We start from the raw sequence: 17,877 nt of genomic DNA, 5'->3' as shown, positions 1-17,877 counted from the left end.
TGTTCCCATAAATTGTATCTGGCTGGATTAGGTTACGCTAAGCCTTGGGGCGTTAAAGTAGTGAACTGAATTTAGAAGAGCGGATTTCTCTGTAGGGAACGGTTCCAAGTATTCTTGGCAGATCAAACCGCTTCTTTTACCATTCCCCATGTACACGCATTGCTGCCTGCTTTCAAATAACTACTGATGATAGCTTGGGTGCAGGATAATTTTAAATGCTCTGCTTCCTTCACTGTGTTTTGTAATTTAATATCTCAATTTATAAGCCTAACGAGCATTCCAGCCATGTAATAGCTGGTTAATAATGTTACAATTCACAGCTCTTCCTTCGATTGCAATCCTTTTTCCTGCAAGACAGTCAGAAGCGTGGAGGTAAAGTTGTCTCCTAAAACAGGACAATTGGGAAGAGAAGGAAATGGGCATCTATTTGAATTCATAAAGCAACCATCTGGATCTTTTTATCATCCTCGCATTACCAGTTATAATCAACCCAGTAGCTGCCTTCCCGTCTTGCTTAGCCACGTAAGCGAGAACAGGACGCAGTTTGCATTAGATGTGCCTAGTTTATTTAGGCAGGCTAGTTTCAGGACTTTGGTTTTTACTTCCAAAGCTATTGGCTATAATTCACCTGAAAAGGATAGTGTTGAACACAAATGCAACTTATTTAGGCAGTTTTGGCCTAGTTTAAAAAAAAAAAAAAGTCAAAAGCATCAGGTTCTGGGGAAAGCATGGTTGAAATTTTTAGTTGCTTCCATAAACCATTTCTAACCTGGGGGGGGTGGGAATCAGTGCTATAATACTTATTTCTGAATCAATGGAGCTTTATTGGGTTTAACTGCAAGCACGGAGTCCTACATGGAAGTGCATTACAGTGCTCAGGGACATGCATCGGCACACCTTTAAGAACATTTACTTCTGCTGCTAATAACGCCAAAGACTGTTGCTAATAATGCACAAGACCTGTTCCCTGGATTTTTCAGGGTCCTGTTTTGGCCCTGCCTGTTCTTTCAGCTTGCAAAATGGAAGTGGGCTGGGGTGCTTTTCCTTTGGCACTCATTGACCTGCTGTGGCTTCCACTGGTGCCGTCTCCTACAGACTCCCACAGAAGACGTTTGTTAATATTTGTCCTCCTCATTACTTGTAAAAATGCATCCACGCTCTTCCGTATTAAACCAGTGATATGTTAAAATGTCCCGCTTGGCCCGGTGGCTGGAGCAATGCACGTAGCTGAACAGAGGAGATTTTCCCTGACAACTGTGAAGCCACTTTGAATTACTGCAGTTAAAAAGTAAATGCAAAGGGAAATGTTTGCCTTCCCTCTGCTTTAAAGATTGCTATGAAGGACCTAGTTGCTCTAATGAAGTGCAATGACCAGAAACGGGGAAAGGGTCCTGTCCTAATTCCTGTTCTCTGTCTTGCAGGTTATTCTAAAGGAAAAAGTAAAAGAGCTTAACCTGCACGAGGTAAGTGGATATTATCGGGCGGCGGTTACTCCTACACCGCAAAGTCTTTCCCTACAGCTCAGCCCTTTGCTGTGTTGTCCTGTAGGCCTCCTGCCCTTCGGTTTTCTAGCTACTCAAGAGACTGCATGGGAGGGAGATGCAGAGAGTAAATTAGGAGCAGCCCGGACCTGCAGATCAGAGGAATAAAATGAAAGCTAAAGTTGGCTAGAGAACGCCCCGGAGCATAACTAGGTCAGGAGAGAAGCACACGGTGGGTTGTTTTGGGTCACGTTCCTTCAAGCAAGCAGCTGAATTCAAGTGCTCCTTTCTGCCTTCTTATCAGAGCGGTATTTGGGAAACCGAGTGGTGTTTCTCAGTGCCCGGGCAGAACGGGGTGCCCAAACCTAACCCCTTGAAGTTGAAAAAAATGAGCCTTGAGTATCATATTGGAGGTGGGAGAGCGCGGCGTTGGCTCGAGTCTCAGCCTGGGCTCGGGGCTGTGTTTGAGCTCGATGCTGTGATACCCTAGGATGGTGGGAGAGCTGACTTTGGTGCTGAGCGGCTCCTTGGCTGGTGCTGGAATGACCAAACCTGGGCAAGATGTGAAATAGAAACCAGAGAGGAGGAGGAGGACAGCAGGAGCAGTAGCAATTAAACCATCGGTGGCACGTGGGGGAGCACGGGAGCCTTGTATACGAGAAACGCCTGCCCCATTGAGCCAGGGCTGCTGGGTTAAAGCTCAGGGACTGGCGAGACGAACACCGTGGGCTGCTGCGGGGGGTTGAACTGTCGGCCTGCGATGGAAAGAAAGCTGAATTGCACAGGATTTCTAGGAACAGGGGAGTTGTTTATAGACTCCCAGCCGCCCTGCCCATGTTGCCAGACCGTCGTTACTGAGTAACCCGGTTTTCACTGTTACTGTGTTAAAATCTTACCAAGAGAGGAAGAGTGCAGCCCAATGAGGCCAAGCTCAGTTCCTGTCCCCACCTGAACCACGACACGCATCCATTAGGGTTCAGGATGGCCAAAGTGCATCTCCCAGCCGCTCGGGGCTTCGGCCAGAATATTTATGTGTAGCTGCCTGCGCAGCAGCTGTCTTGAAAGGCCTCCCCGCAGCTTCCCCGCTTCCGCCAGCGCCTGTTGTTGCCACATGCTAATAGGAGCGGAGGCAGCAAAGGAGCCTGGAGCAAAGCAGAAACCATGGAGGATTGGGAACCAGCAACGGGCAGGAGGCAGCGTCGCGGGCCTGACACAGCACAGCATGACGCCAGGGTGCAATAGAGGAGGAGGGATGAGAGCAGGCGTGGGACGCTCGTAGCACAATGTGTATTTTGTGCAAACAAGAGCCCCGCACACCCAGGCCGGTCATGACATACGCAGATGTCATTGCTGTAGCACTTCCCCAGAAGTGTAGACACTGTAACGGTTTGTTAATGAGCCCTCTGGATAGATGCTGTAATTGCTTGTTAAGGAAACCTCTGGAAGCCAGGCTCAGAAATGTTTCTGAGCCAAGTTTTTTATTCTCTGCCACGATGGCTCTGATTTCTGATCGTCCTGGATTCCCAGAAAGGCTGGGATTTGGGCAGCAGGTGGGGTCCAGCTGGGGGGGAATACATGTTTGGAGGCAGAAAATGTGCCATGCAAGATGATTGAAAACTGTGGATAAAAGAGAAAGTCAAATGTAAGCCCTTCTAAGTTTTAAACAGCGTCCATGTAAAGGTGACTTCTGACTCAGTCCCGCTCTCAAGCTCCCTGGCACATTTGTGGTGCCTACTGTAGTTGAGCAGCATGAACTCCAGAGATTTCATTTGAGAATAAAGAAATCCATCGAATCATCCCACTGCCCCCCAAGGTGGCAGAGATTCCCCTCCCCAAACCAATAAAGCAGCTTGGCTTTTCTGAGCCTACAGATCGGAGAAGGGGACAGAGGCATCCGGTCGTGGCAGCTGTACTTTGCAGTGCATCGGTTAAGACCGAAACATCATTATTAGCTGCTCGTTGCCGATCACGGTAGCGAAAAGCACCGGGGACTTGAGGGAGTCTCCTCTCCCATCCGTCAGTGCTCGGAGCCTTCCTCCGATGCATGGATGTACTAATATCAACCTGCTGGATCAAAGTGTAACCACACACCAGAACCTGCAAGAGCTCCGGTTTAAACCTTGCACCAGGGAACATGCCAGCAAGTGCCTTGGACACCGTCTGTATCTGTGATGGGCGGAGGCTGGCCACACTTCTCTTTAACGCTGCCCTGGAGGAAGGGCAGGGGGGTGTCATTTTGGGGACAGAAGGAACTGGAATATCACGAGCAGAATGGGGGCAGACGTTTCAGCCTCCCCCACTGCAGTGGGATGCTGGGTCTCGGGAAAAGAAACAGCATTAGCAAAAATCCCCCTTTCCCACCTGCTTCCCAAGGTTTAGACATCTCTGCGGTTGTAAAACTTTGCAGACAAAATCCCCCGGGCGCAGGGATTAGTACTGAAGCCTGGTTCGGATCTGTCCTATTTCTGCTTTAAAAGGTGTGAGTTTTAGGCGGGGGAGGATTTAAAGCTAGAAAACCTGTTTAGCAGATTGAAGAAGGCAGGTGCGGGAAGGTAGAGATCCCATGAGTTAACTCATCTACCAAGCGTTGGCTTGGGTTGTCTGGGAACAACAAAGATTGAAGGTTGTCGGGTCTCTGAATCCAGAGGGCTTCGTAACGGGGAGGCAGCTCTAGGTGTGCCCAGTGGTGCCATCAGGACTGTCACGGTGACTTGCGGAGATCCTAGATTTATCTTGCAGGATGTTGGAGGTAAAAAAAATACATAGAGTTGCACAGGATTGCAGAAGCGAAGCTGGAGCGCTCGGCAGCGTGACGCTTGCAGCTGCCGCTGTGGGGAGTCTGAGGAAATAACTGGTTATGCAGTTGGACTAGGGAGCCTTTAACTAGGGAAGCTATTTTTATATGCATCTAATAAGCCCATCTGCTTAGAGATGCTGCAGGGGGAAGGCATGCCCACGGGGCCATGGGTGAGGCTGGCCAGACCGTCTCAAAGCGATTCCCATCGCAGACACCATTTTAAAGCAACCTGCAGTCATAAGAACATGTCGGATTCTTCCTGCATCCCGTCTGCTGCTCTGGAAGTGGGGACCCAGCCACTTTGAAGTCGTTCGCGGGGCAGGCTGTGAATCGTCCCTGGAAGATCTGGGATCCCCCTCGAGACTGCACCTGGAATAACCACGCTCCGCTCTGCTGGCAGCTCTTGTCTGTGGTCCTCCGAGCCCATGTGTCACGTTCACTTCCAGGCATCTCATTACAAAGAAGGCACGAATAAGCCGCAGACGGTTCCAAAAAGAACAGCAGAAATGATTAAGAGGCCCCAGGGACTTGGCAACGGAGGGCAGATTGATACAGCTAACGTGCGTGTTTCTTGTCCTTTCCTGTAATTCAGAAGGAACCGACAGGATTTTGCTCAAACTTCCTAAGCGTTCGCCTCTTGGGCAGAGACCAATCGTGGAAAATTTTAGCCTTCGAGGCAGAGCAGTGTGTCTGCAAGCAGGTGCTTGTAACTCTTGCCGGGCTCCCGGCTGGGAGCGAACGGTACAGTCGCAAGCTGAGTGTCACGAGGAGGTTTCCTTTACAACCCTGCGATTTTTGCACGTCTGCCCTGCTTCAGCAGGACGCTGACCCAATGCAGAAGGTGTGCATGCAATACTGGGAAGTAAAGTCTGGATGAACAAATGGGGCGCAATCCCGACAGCAGAGAGGGAGGATGGGGGGGATGGAGGGCTTAGGGAGGAACCTATTGAAACCCGTTAGCATTTGGGCAAACTGCAGGACTGCTCTATAAGGAAAACTTGAGAGCAAGATGGATGGCTGGCTGTGCACACAATCGATCCTCTTCCCTTGGAAGAGATGGGGAGCAGTCGAGCACTGTCTCGGGTTACTGTAGCACTTGCCTTGGATGCGAGCTACCTAGGGGACAGCTTGTGCCTGTGCTCAGCTTTCTGGCAGCTGGGCCGTTGCTTCCAGCTGCTGGAGATGATTACTCTTTAATGTGCTGCCTGCGTTTCGGGAGCCTGCAGGCGTGCACAACAGCAGTGCAGAGGTGGGAAGGACTCGCTCTGACGGAGAGCTGTAGGCCGAAAAGAGAGAGTCGGAAGCATCCGAAACAGGCCAGGAGGAAGCCGCGGGTCAGGCTGAGGAGTCTGCCGCGTGCTGCAGATACCAACCACCGACCAGCCCCAACTCACTTCAGCCCGCTCTCGCTTGACCTGTATTTCAAGACTTTTGACATGCTGTTTGTCGACCTTCACATTAACTTTGGGGCGTGGCGAAGCTGCAGCTGATCTTGCAGGCAGCATTTTTGTAGTGCTTGACACACAGTGCATTGGTTTCCCAGCCTTTCTCTGGGGAAACTGAGGCAGGCAGAGTAAGTGACTTGTCCTACGTGACACATGGGGGACAGTTTAGGGGAGTTCTTGGCTCCAAGGCCTGGGCTTTTACAGCCAGATCCTGTGGCCTTGACAGTTTATGGTTCATCTTGTACATGCTTCTGCATTGTCCTAGGAGGAAAGGATGAATTCAGAACGGTTTCCCCCACCCTAGGCCACCCATTGTGTTGGCTGAACTGAACGAAGCCTGACTCACTCTCCTACTGCGATTGGGAAGGACCTGTGTCTAAACCAAGTTCAGTGCGCTCCTAGCCATGCCCTTCTCATAGCTGGTCTTTCCTAGGTTGCAATGCTGTATAAACTTGAGCTAAAAACACCAGCCACCTTAACCGGATTCTTAAGCTGAGCAAACCGAGACCGGTTTTATCCCGTGTGGAGCCAACGCGGTCTGGTGCAGGAGGAGTCGGGGCCAGGACTCCTCTTAGAGCTACATCTCGGGTGTCTGACTTCAGCTGTCAGGCCAGTCGTCTTCTGGAGCCCGGCTCTGAAAGGGGACAGTGCAGGGTACAGCTTAAAAGAAATTGGACTGGGCTTTTCCATGATGGAAAGGAGTCAGTGTTGTAGCACAGGGGCTAGAGAGCTGAAAGCACCAGTTTTCCCTGCCTCCCCAGGCGGTGACCTCAAGGAAATGAAACTGGAGAAGGTCCAACTCTAGGTCTTCCCGGCAGGATACGGCACGTTCTCAGGTATGCAGAGCCCGTGGGGATGCACCGCAACAATCCCTTTGGCGCTCTGAATTAGCAAAGTGAAACAGCTGCCTCCTGTGAGGAATGATGCACGCTAATACAAGATGGTAATGCACAGCCATACCTGACATACGGGCCGGCACTGAACACAGTAGAGATAAAGAGCACAGTTTTTCATGGTAGAAATGCAAGAGCTTATTTAAAAGACTTCAGAGAACGGCTTGTTACCCAATACCAGCAGCTCCAGGTCAGTGAAACAGTGATACTGGTCAAATAAGCACAGATGTATTGTAATAACCGTATTTCCTCGCCTCTAAGATGACCCTGGATTTAAGATGACCTCCCCCAATAATTAGAAACTATATCTGAGAGATTTATACATTTGTTATAATTTGTTGTGTATAGGATCTAATTATTGGAGGGGTGTCTTTTCATTCATTCCCCCCAACCCCCCCACGCTGCAGGGTGGCTGGGGAGATCAAGCAGCTTGCCCCCTGCTTATGCCTGCCACCTCTAACCTGGGGCACTGAGCCCGGTCCCAGCCCAGCCCCTATAGCAGCTGTGCAGGCTGCGTGGCACTGCTACTGGGCCGTGCTCACCGCGCCAGGCTGCAGCGTGGATGGAGCTTGCTGGGGTAGAGCAAGGGTAAGGTGGGGTGGGGGGAAGAGGGGCAGGTGGGGGAGCAGAGGCTGATGGGGGGTGGAGATGGCTGGGTGCAGAGGTGGTGCCCCTCATCCCACACCCTCATACCAGACTCAGAGGGGCTTGTCTTAGAAAACCTCGTCTTAGAATCAAGTAAATTTGGTAACGGCCCTATTGAGAAACCAGGGTACAATGCAGCAATCGCCCCGGCACGTTCAAAACAGGGCACGACATCTCCTGTGTTCCTGGACCGCGTCGTACTGTACCGTCTTCCTTGGTTATGCGTACTTGTGCAACAGCCAGGACCCTCCAGTCCCAGAGCAGGACCCCACTGCATCGTGTGACGTGTGCATGGACCAAAGCAAAGTCCCTGCCACCAAGATTGTCCCGTCTAGGTAGCAGGAGGATGCAGGGGACCAACGGGACAATGATGAGGCGGTTGTGGTCAGCGTACCAGACAGTTGTGTCGGCACACCAGCAGTCAGCAAGCTGTTGGGGCACCAGGGACCAGTTTTGCACACTGCCGGGGAAGGAGGAATCCTGCAGCGTTTTCTCACGTGTGTAATATTTTTGAGCTGTTCCCTTTGGACGGCCAGTTGGAGCGTTAACAATCTCCCGAGTGTGTTTGCTTCTCTGGCACCACCGCCATGGCTCTCTGCATATCCCAAGTGTTTTTCAGAGGGAGTAGGCTTCATTCTGCTTACCGATTAGCTCTTTTGAAAAATCCCAGTGGTCAGCAATGGAGAGTTGGCTGACGGATGGAGGAGCATATTGCCAGAGACGTGGCAGCTGAGCCAGGCGTCTCGGAGCAGGGTTGGTGCCAGTTGTTGGTGGGGAGGAGTTTTTCACGTTAAGAAAACCTGGAGGCAGGGATGTTTGCAAACCCATGTTGCCTCTTGTTCATTGTTAGTAATGAGATGTAATAAGCTGACTCGGTCATTAGCCACCTGTGCTTGGATGATTAGAGCCCAGTCATTTGTATTAAACCCAGGTCGCGTTAAACTCTCCGATTTGGATTAACGTTTCAGATTAATATATCGAGGCACTTGGTTACTTACCACTTAAACTCTCGCAACCTCGAAGCTTGTGACCGGCCCAGATTCTCACTGATCTGTGCGTGGTTACTCAGCACAAACTGCTGGACCTGAAAAGGGCACGGGATGGGTTTGTACAGCGCAGAGCACTTGCTGTTTTCTTACTGCTCTCTCCCTGCCCTTGCCTAGGTAAGGAAAAGCAGCAAAAGCCAGCTCTGCTCTCTGCACCAAGTGACATCAGGGTTGAGGGTGTCAAGGTGGCAGCATTACGGTATCTTTGTCTTGTGCGAGCATTTTCCCAGCATCTTTCCATTAGGGTCGCAAGCAAAGTGGAAGCCATTCCCATAGAAGTGCGTTCTGCACAAAAGCACTGCCAGAGCCGAGATGGTGACCCGTCTGTGTCTAGGAAGAAAGGGTCTGAATCAGAATAGTGTCAAGCCATCCCCTGCGGGTAAAGGGCAGCTCACCAGAGCTGTCTCCTAGTGCCCGTTTCCTTGGGCTTCGCCATGCCCCCACGCAGCAGCCACGCAAAACGTTTTCCAGCAACTAACTGCATTATTTCTCCGACTCTGCTCCTCTTTCAGATTTGCGCCGTTTGCCTGGAGGAATTCAAGCCCAAAGACGAGCTGGGAATCTGTCCGTGTAAACATGCCTTCCACAGAAAGTAAGTGCTGAGCTACCGATCAGTGTAGAAGATCAAAGTGTATTTACAAAAGCCTTGCAAGTCTCTTGGAAACCCTGGAAGCACTAAGCAATTGACAGCTTCTGAATTACAAAGGCTTATATTGTATACACTTGTCTGTCCCGGGTTTGAAAGGATTAGCAGAACTCTACTCCTCTTTAGTCAGTCTGATTTATGGCATTAAGTTGAGCGGCAATTGCTAAATCACGCCGTAACGAGGGGGTGAGGAGGGCTGCCTTGTGACGCTGCCCTGCACCGAATGCCATCATCGGTGCCCCTGCATTTGGAGGTTTAGGGTCTAGATTGGCTTTGGCAGCTCCGTGCGTACGTGCAGCTCTGTGCCGTTAGCCATGCAAAGGCTGTAGTGGGCTGGACAGACCAGTCCCTGGGACTGGCTGCGGTGTCGAGATGCATGGCCAGAGGAGGGTTGTTAATGCCGGACTCCAGCAAGCGAGCCTTCCAGGGGAGCTGGAACGGAAGCAGGGCGCTTGGCAGGCGTGAATGCGAGGCTTTTCAAACCATATGGGGAGCATGAAGTGCGGAAACAAAGGGAGCTTTCAAGAGCAGCCTGGGTACGAGGGAGGAGGCAGAGGTGAGAGCAGAGGTGCGCGGAGCTGTGCGAATGACCCGTGGAGGGAGCCCGGCCGCAGGGGAGGTGGGACCAGAATGGCTGCAAAAACGAGCCCGCTTGGCAGTAACCTTTTGGGCAGGCCAGAGTGGGGAGTGGACGGTCCAGGGGGGCCACAGCGGAGGCGGCCTCAGTGTAAGCAGATGGAGAGACCAAATGGTGGGGGTGGGGGCACCAGCCACTTGCATGGAAGTCTGTATTCAGTGTCAAGGCAACTTATCTTGCAGGGGAGAGGGCAGGGTTGGTTGGCCGGCCGCCAAGCCCTATTTCAGTCACCTTCACCTCTCCCCGGGCTGGAGCCAGGCCAGCAAGCTCTCAAAAGCCACTGGACTGCAACGCCCCAGTAGTGGTGACCACAGGTTCCTCCCACACGAGCGTGCTGCATCGCACCACCATCGGTGCGTGTCGGTGTCAACAAGCACATTCCCCAGCCCCGCTGGCAGCCCTGCCGAGCGGCTCCGTGTACTGACTTGGCTCCCAAAGCGCCTGCCCCCTATGTTCCCTCCTCTCCAGCAGCAGGAGCGCGCTCCCTGCCCAGGCAGAGACAGTCTTCATTGCAACTCAAATGTGGGTGTAATGGAGTCGAGACCTTCCTGCCTCCACCTGGACTATTCTCCATGCCGAGGTGTTCAGCATACAGCTTTGCAGGGACAGTAGTTTTAGCTTCAGACTCCTGTTTCGCTGGGCCTGTTCTTCACGAGAGAGCAGTGCCGCAGAAGCGGGAGAGTCCCCGGAGAGGTTCCTAGTGGCATTGTCATCGTCCTTCATCACACAAAGGTGGCTTGAGGGACAGTTCCTTTGTAGCACGTAACATTTTCTGCATCCACCAGTTTTGCTAACAATAGCGGGAAGGGAAAGGTATTTAAAAGTTCTTTGGCGAGAGCTTTTACAACCCATTCCAGTAATGAGATTGCGTAACTTTTTTTAAAAAATGATTTTCCTACCATAAAAACGCCTGTTTGTATGAAACTGCCTGAAAAGCAATGCAAAGCCAGGCTTTCGGATGAACTAAAAAAATGCGCCCCATCAGCCAAAAATGGAGAAAGCGTGATCCGATGGGTGAAGAGGAGAGGGGAAGTCGGGGGTCCGGTCCCAGCTCTGTGTGACCTTGCAGGTCACCTCTGCATTTCTTTCGCTTTCAGGGGCGGCATTAAGGGGATCTGATGCTCTGGAAGGGCTGGGGCATCCTCAAAGGAAAGGTGCATTGAAGCACACGGCCAAGTATGGTATAAATGACCTCCACCCTCTTTCCTTCTTCCTCCCCAGGTGCCTCATCAAGTGGTTGGAGGTGCGAAAAGTGTGCCCGCTTTGCAACATGCCCGTGCTCCAGCTGGCGCAGCTCCACAGTAAGCAGGACCACGGGCCGCCCCAGGGCCCCCTGCCCGGGGCAGAGAACATTGTATAGCTTTCCCCAAGAAACAGACTTGCCCATCACGACCGATACTGCCAGGGTAACAACAACGGACCTATGCAGAGAATCGCGGATCTCGGGATCCGTAGCTTACCGCCTCGGTGCCTCTGCTAGGATTCCCTTCGTCTCATGAGGGCCTCCCGACACGCACTTCGGGGGGTGGGGCCAGATGCTGGGACTCGAACAACCAAAGCACTACACCACCGGCGCAAAAAGACGCCAGAAGGCAGCGGCAGGCCGGTGTGGGTGGGTTTCTGAGAGCACTTTATGACCATCCCCGTCGCCTGGATGACCCGCCTAGGCCGGGTCCCTGTTTCCAGCGAGCTGAATCCACAGCGGACGGAGCAGAAGGGATCGCGTTACAAATGCAACGGGAGAACTCAAGGGGCAGAGTCCCTGGCGGCACGGGTCCGGGAGCCTCGAATGGCAGATTCAATACAGACCACGCACGCCTTCTCGTCTCGCATGGGGAAAAGTAAATGCACACGCTTCACGAGCCCCTTGGAAACGCACCTCTCCGCAGCCAAACCCAACCGGCGGTTTCCTCGTGCTGAACTGCCAGCGGCTGGCCAAGCGAGCAATGCCAAGGCAAAGGTTTTACATCGTTCCTGTAATGAGATTTTCCCTGAGTCATGGACTTAAGCAGGACCTCTGACATTGTCCTATAAGCCTGGGGCGGGGGAAACGGTGCCATCTGCCAGGAGCCTCGGAGGGGGTTTAACTGCACCACCCCGGGCTAACGAAGTCTGAGAGGAGGCTTTGCAAGCTTTGGGTTGGATATGTCGCATCAAAGAACTGAGTGCGAGGTGCAGGCATGGCTGGGTTTGAGGTGTTGGCCAGCTAAAGATCTGGAGCCTTGGGTATTGGAGATCAACGCGTACGTGCCCGTGGATTGGATCTGCTCTTGAACTGCCCCTGGGGGTGGGGAGTCCCTCATCCCTCCTCCCAAGCGGTGGCATGGTGGGTAGTAGGGGTTGTGTTCCATTGTGCAAATTGCTAGGAAGCCAGCTTGGGGTACAAGCACTTACTGCTCCCTACATAGCACCTGCATGCATGTCCTTGTCCCCTGCAGTACAAAGCCCAAACATGCCTGAGTCCCTGCACTTGTATGAACGCTCCTGCCCTTTGCGTCCGAGCGGGCTGAGCTGGTTGCCGTTACAGCGTTGCCTTCTCTGGTCTCTGTGCTCAGCCGGCTAAACCTGAGCAGCTGAGACTGGGGGGTGAGCATGCCCAGCTCCGGTCAGTTCGGCAGAGCTCCTGCCTCCTGCCCTCGGGCTGATTCTGCCCTTCGCTGTCCCGTGTCCGCCGAAGCGCGGAGCAGTGCCGTCATGCCGGGGTGCAGCGCGCTGGGTGTTTAGCTGGAGCGTGTTTGAGCAGGGTGGGGTTACGGTTCCCAGACCCATTTTCAGCACGGCTCAGTCTGTAGGCTAGCGCGATTCCTCGCTGCGCCTGTCGGGAGCAGCCAAGACGCAGACGGACCAGAGGGACAGTTCTTCTTATAGGGATGTAGCCAGCCACTACGTTACACGTGCATTTGACTTGTCCCCTTGTCTGTATTGGGACAGCTCTTTCTCCTCCTTTCTCACCCTTATGCGCTGGCATCCTGCTGTCCCGTGGCTGTATCAGGGTGTCACCGCTGTTCCCATTCAGGACCAGCGTTCTGGCCCTGTAACAGTGCTTTTAGGCTCCATGACTCCCCCCCCCACCCCAATCTGTTGCTTTTTGCGACCGCACTGAACTACCCAGAGCCTTTCAGGTGTGTGCACATTGCCTCGGCCTTTCTAATCTGGTACCGTGGTGATGTGTCAGAGCAGAAGAGGCATCGCGACGCTTGTCCTGGGGCTCCTGCTGAGGCTATGTCCTCGAGAGCAGCAGGGCAGGCCGGGGCTACGGCTTCCTTTCCGCCGTTGGCAGCTTTGCAGTACAACTGTGCCGGGAAAGAGCTTGCCTGGAGTCTGAGCCAGGCACGGTCGGCGAAGACCCCGGCCCACACCCCATTGCACTCACTGATCTGCCTCAAGCTCTTATCTTCCCATCTAGCATGCACGGTCCCAACGTGCCTATGAAATAAGGGACGTCTGTAGAGACCTGAATAGCAAACCTCCGGGATGCTGTACCCAGTCCTACTGCCAGCGGGAAGTTTTCACCATCGATTTTTATTTTTGTTTCAGTGGGATCCGGTTCAGACCATCTTTGCCGGGCAGTGCAGACAGGCCCGATGATCCCTCCAGTCTGCTTTTGATTTGTTTTCCCGCTGCTGCTTTCCTTTCTATTGAGTCCTTCACAAAAATCCACCTCCCCCGGCGCGAGACAATTGGGTATCTGCAAAACGTGACTCCCAGCAAACCCGCAGTGTGATAGGGAGGTTTGTGTTTGAACAATTAATCACGTAAATATTGACCCAGGCTGAGTCAGCCAGCCTCCCTGGACACCTGACCGAGGCTGGGTTTCGGTTTGATTTCCAGTACAGCTGCCTTTTGTGTTCCTGTTTCGTTCACGAAGAAAGCATGTGATCCCCTTACTGTTGCATGTTAGGGACGGCACCAAAGGGGCAGCGATGTTCCCCTGACGACTGGAAAAAGCCTCCAAACTCCTCTGAACGTTTCAGGCCGTTAGCACCGCAGGCTCTTCCTCGTCATAGTGGAAGTGGCTTGTAGACCGGGCCCTGATGGCACCTAGGGGGAGTGTGACCAAGGGCTGCTCAAGAGTTGATGCATCTCCATGTCTGTGCTGAATTGGGAAGCGACCATGAATTGTGTAGAGCTTCCTGGTCCATCAAAGGTCCATCCCGGCGCCCCGAGGAGAGGACTTGCAGCTGAAGGTGTGTGCCAGCAGTTTGCTGGGTCAGCGCTCAGCGTCCCTTTAGTGGCTTCGTTGGTCGGTAATAGCGGGGATTCAGCTCCACGTCGGGATGGGAATCTGCTTTGGCTCTGCAGTGTGAAAGTCAAGGCCACCTGTTGCCTCTTTGGAGTGGCCTCTGACGTGGTTACTCCTCTCCCTTTGCATCAAATCTCCGTGTCCCCAGCCTCTCTGTCTGAGCAAGAAGACTAGATTGAACGGTCCCGGTAGGCACCTGTGCTCTCACCCCCTTCCTAAAACAAAAGCCCCAGTCATACGATGGCATGCCGGTTTTCAGGAGCACCGTCTGCTCTGAGCACGTGGCATTTCATCTCCAGGGTGAAACATTAATTTTTTCCCTAAATCCCCTGGAATGAAAATTTAGGAATAAGCTCTTCCAGTTCTGCGTGCGACATCAAGTTACAAGTAAACGTCAGGCAATCCGATATGGCAGCCAAATCCTGCGGTATGTCTAAAGCCCATACTTTCATACCCTCCCGCAGGGTTGGACGGAGCTGGTGTCACTTGAAATGTCCCTTGGATCAAGCAGTGGGATTTGTGGCACGTGCGTGCGCTGTTCGTTGGTTTAACGAGCACGTATGCTCCGACTGCTGCTTTATCCACTTGACTTCACCAAAATATTCACCTCCCACTCCTGTCTCCACCATCTGCTTTCTCGGAGGAGCGAGGGGTCTTTTTGCTTTCTTTCGAAGGGCTGTTGCAGAAACAGAGACGTCATCCTTCCCCTTTGTAATCCGTGGATAGCCATCGAGACTTCACTCAGGTTGGACTTGCTGAGTTTTATTAAGGTAGTTTGACAGTCCCGCTCTGCAGCCTCTCTAACTGGCACAACGCACCGTGTCGTTCTGGTATCCGCAGAGCAATCGACTACCTCGAGCGGACCGTTTCATCTCTTCAGCAGCGGTGGTGCCGAGCGTGCGGCTGTTTTACACCTCCCTCCGGGAACGTGCGGGCACGCTGCATCCTCTCCAGTTGGCAAAACCGATTATTTTTCGGAGCATTCAGCAGTATCCGTGCCTGGCTTTGGTCCAGTCCACGTGAACGGGTGGCCTGAGTGTGTCAATGATTGGATCCAGCAGGAGTGGATCTCAGTACATTTGAGACATCATCTTGAGATGCTGAACCGGGAACGTGGCTGGGATCAAGCTAAAATTTCCAGGAAACTCGTTGCTTTCGGTGAATATTTGTCCTTGGGTCCTTTTTAAAAGTGCTTCCTTGAAGAACCAGGTTCCCCTTCCACTTAATGGACTCGGTGGATGACTCTGATCTCTCAGGGTCAGACCCTTAAACTACGAACAGGTGCTTCATTTGTCCTGGAAGAAATCATTTTATCCCAGGACAAAGCGCAGTCTGTGTTCATTGTCCCAGGACAAACCCTGAAAGGGTTGGCAGGATAAGGAATGCTAATAGTTTGTCCCAAGGTATCACAAAATGCAGCCAGACGGTTATCCCAGGATTGCATCGTTAAACCAGGACAGAAAATCAGCAGTGCATTCAGCTGCCTACGAAACCTTGATCGGAAGGGCAATGCGTGCACACTCCAATCCCAGGACGTTCCTGTTCCAGGACAAATGCAGGCACAAGTTATCCCAGGACAAATGCAACATCTGTTCCTACGCCCATCCACCCAGGGGATGAAAGCAAAATCCCTTCTCACACATCCAACCTTGATTTAGGTTTCTCACTTAGATCTTAAGTAAGACGAGAGAAAGCCGTCTCTGCTCATGGGTATTCCTTACTAACTTGATATCCTCTCCCAAGTGCGTGGTCGGTGCAAATTTCTGTTCCCACTAGTAGCATGGACAGGTGCTGTCAGAGCAGCCGCACTGTGCATGTCACAAAGGGATGGCGACACTGTGTGCTATAGAAGCCAAACCTCCCGGTAGCAAAGACCATGCCGGTGCCATTATATTTGAAGTGATACGCTCTCTTATGTGCCTATGTCTTGTGTGTCCTTCAGTTGTAACTATTGCCTTGCTCTGTTGGAGAAAGTGAAGCAACTTTCAGCCAACCTGTAAAATAGGAAACACTCTCTCGAGAGGCCTGTGCATTAAGTGGCTGCCCTCAATCACGCTGCATGGACCCACTGGCCCAACGCGTTCGTGGTGGTGGTGGATTGTGAAGCTTGGTTAGAGTCCCTTCCCCTCAGCCAGGGCAGAGCTGCAGCACCGGGCTCTGCATCCCTTTCCTGGCTGGATACGTCTCCACAAACCTCCTTACGGGGTTAGCGCTGGCTCCTGTCACCTCCTCTGGCTTCTGGGTGAGCTCAGCATCCTGCTGCCTGCCCTGCTGATGGACGACCCATCTGGTCTCTCTCTCCGCAGTGGACATTGGGATTCGCTCCATGAAAGCCAATGGGTTTGCACCCTTTTGACATCAGACTCCAGCTCAGCATGTCTGGGAATCACTCGTAAAATATAAAAGACAGAGAGAGATGACTTGGGTACAAATGAAAGGGACAGGCTATTTCCTGAATTTTGCTCTATTTTTGCCAGTATTTACAAGTCTCGTTGCCTATTTCCAAGGGTGTTAGAAAAGGGCCACAGAGTATTCTTACATTGTTCAGGCTTTTCTAACGGCAGAGTAGACTGTTCTTCCCAATCCTTTTAGAAGCGGGGGGTAAAATTTCTGATAACAAATTGGTCTGTGTAATTCGATAGCAACAATTGTGACCGGTCCGTAGGCTAGAGGTAGTTCATGTGCTTAGGGCCTCAAGGCTTTGGGGGGGGGGGGGGGGGGTGTATATATATATATATATATATATATTTCCCCCCCTCCTTCCATGTAAATATAGTGTGAATCCTAAGAAGGTTTATGGAGCTTGGACGCCTCATAGACATGTTTGTACACTAAGAATTCTGCAGCAGAATATTTTTTAAAACATTCGCTGTTTTTTTTGTAAGCTATATTTTTGTATATTTAATTGCTATTTTAAAATTCTAATGCATCTTTTTTGCTAATCACACTATTCTTAAGGGGAAAAAAAACCGTTTGCATGTGATTGGACTTGAACTGTAAATAAATGCAGATTTTGGAAATAGCGTTGTGTTGGGACGTCGTGTGCTCCCGTCTCTCATCGGAGCCCCAGAAACCTCAGGGGATATGGATGGAGTGCCTTGTGGATAAAATGCTGAGCAGTCATGGCCTTGTGGACCTTGATGGGCTGCTGCAGCGTAGCCCAGCCGTTCGTTACTTCCCCTCGGTGGATCTCCAGGCAAGCAAGCACCAGCGTCACAGTCTTTTAGACGTGGTACGAGTGAGCGACTCATCCGGGGTCATCCAAAAGAGGCAGAGGCAGGGTGGACCCAGCTCCCCGCCCTGTGTCCTGTTCACTGTACTGCCATACACCCAGCTAGGGTTATTTGCTTACTGAGACCCTGACTCCTCATTCAACTTCTTGCACTGCAAGCAGAGTGAAAGCCTAGAGCAGTGGTTTTCCACCTTCTTTCATTTGCGGACCCCTAAAATATTTTGAATGGAGGCACGGGCCCTTTGAATTGTACGTGTGGGTATTCACATAGTTTTGATTGATCATCGTCTCAAGGGTCAATGAAAGATGACTTAGTCTGCAGACCCCCAGGGGTCTGCAGACCACAGGTTGAAAACCACTGCCTTAGAGCCTTGTGGCAGGCTTAGTGTTTGTAGCAGCCACGATGGTCCAGGGTGATCCGGACTGCCAGAGGTATCAAACACCCCCTGTTATCTCGGACTCGGTTCAGAGCTTTTGTGGTGCTTTTGGAAATCAAGCTATACCTGCCATCTTGCCCAAGCTTGCGCTATGTCCCGGCGCGTCAAAGATGACTTCTTATGTTGCTTTCATTCTGGGTCGGGGCCCAGCAGGGCTTCCCCCTGCCACCTTCCCCCCTCCCTGTCCATCCAGCATATAGGCAAAACAATGCTCCTAGCTACATGCAGAGTATTTTTACTGTACAACAGGAGTGCCGTGAGCTCAAATTATTCTGCTTCCATTGAAGTAGCTGCTGCCAACCTGGGGGAGCTTCCTGCAAGAGGATGCAAGGCGGTGCCTGCGCTAAATGCAACATCCTCATGGACTCAGTCAGA

The 17,877-nt window shown here is 52.1% G+C and overlaps 1 protein-coding gene across 3 annotated transcripts in view; it reads left to right on the top strand.

The window, feature by feature from the left end:
- Positions 1-16,853, top strand: part of RNF24 (ring finger protein 24) — a 58,518-nt gene extending 41,665 nt beyond the window's left edge. For all 3 annotated transcript variants that reach the window (XM_019495644.2, XM_006269810.4, XM_014597127.3), the window contains 3 exons: positions 1,422-1,463; positions 8,820-8,899; positions 10,812-16,853. In XM_019495644.2, coding sequence (XP_019351189.1) covers positions 1,422-1,463; positions 8,820-8,899; positions 10,812-10,950 — 261 coding nt within the window. In that variant the 3' untranslated portion in view covers positions 10,951-16,853. The remainder of the gene's footprint in view (positions 1-1,421; positions 1,464-8,819; positions 8,900-10,811) is intronic.
- Positions 16,854-17,877: the final 1,024 nt, after the last annotated feature.

The sequence above is a fragment of the Alligator mississippiensis genome, chromosome 2 (genome assembly GCF_030867095.1).
Source record: "Alligator mississippiensis isolate rAllMis1 chromosome 2, rAllMis1, whole genome shotgun sequence".
In the NCBI taxonomy this organism is placed as follows: domain Eukaryota; kingdom Metazoa; phylum Chordata; order Crocodylia; family Alligatoridae; genus Alligator; species Alligator mississippiensis.
The sequence above is the reverse complement of the archived record's forward strand: the minus strand, read 5'-3'. Positions and strand labels throughout refer to the sequence as shown.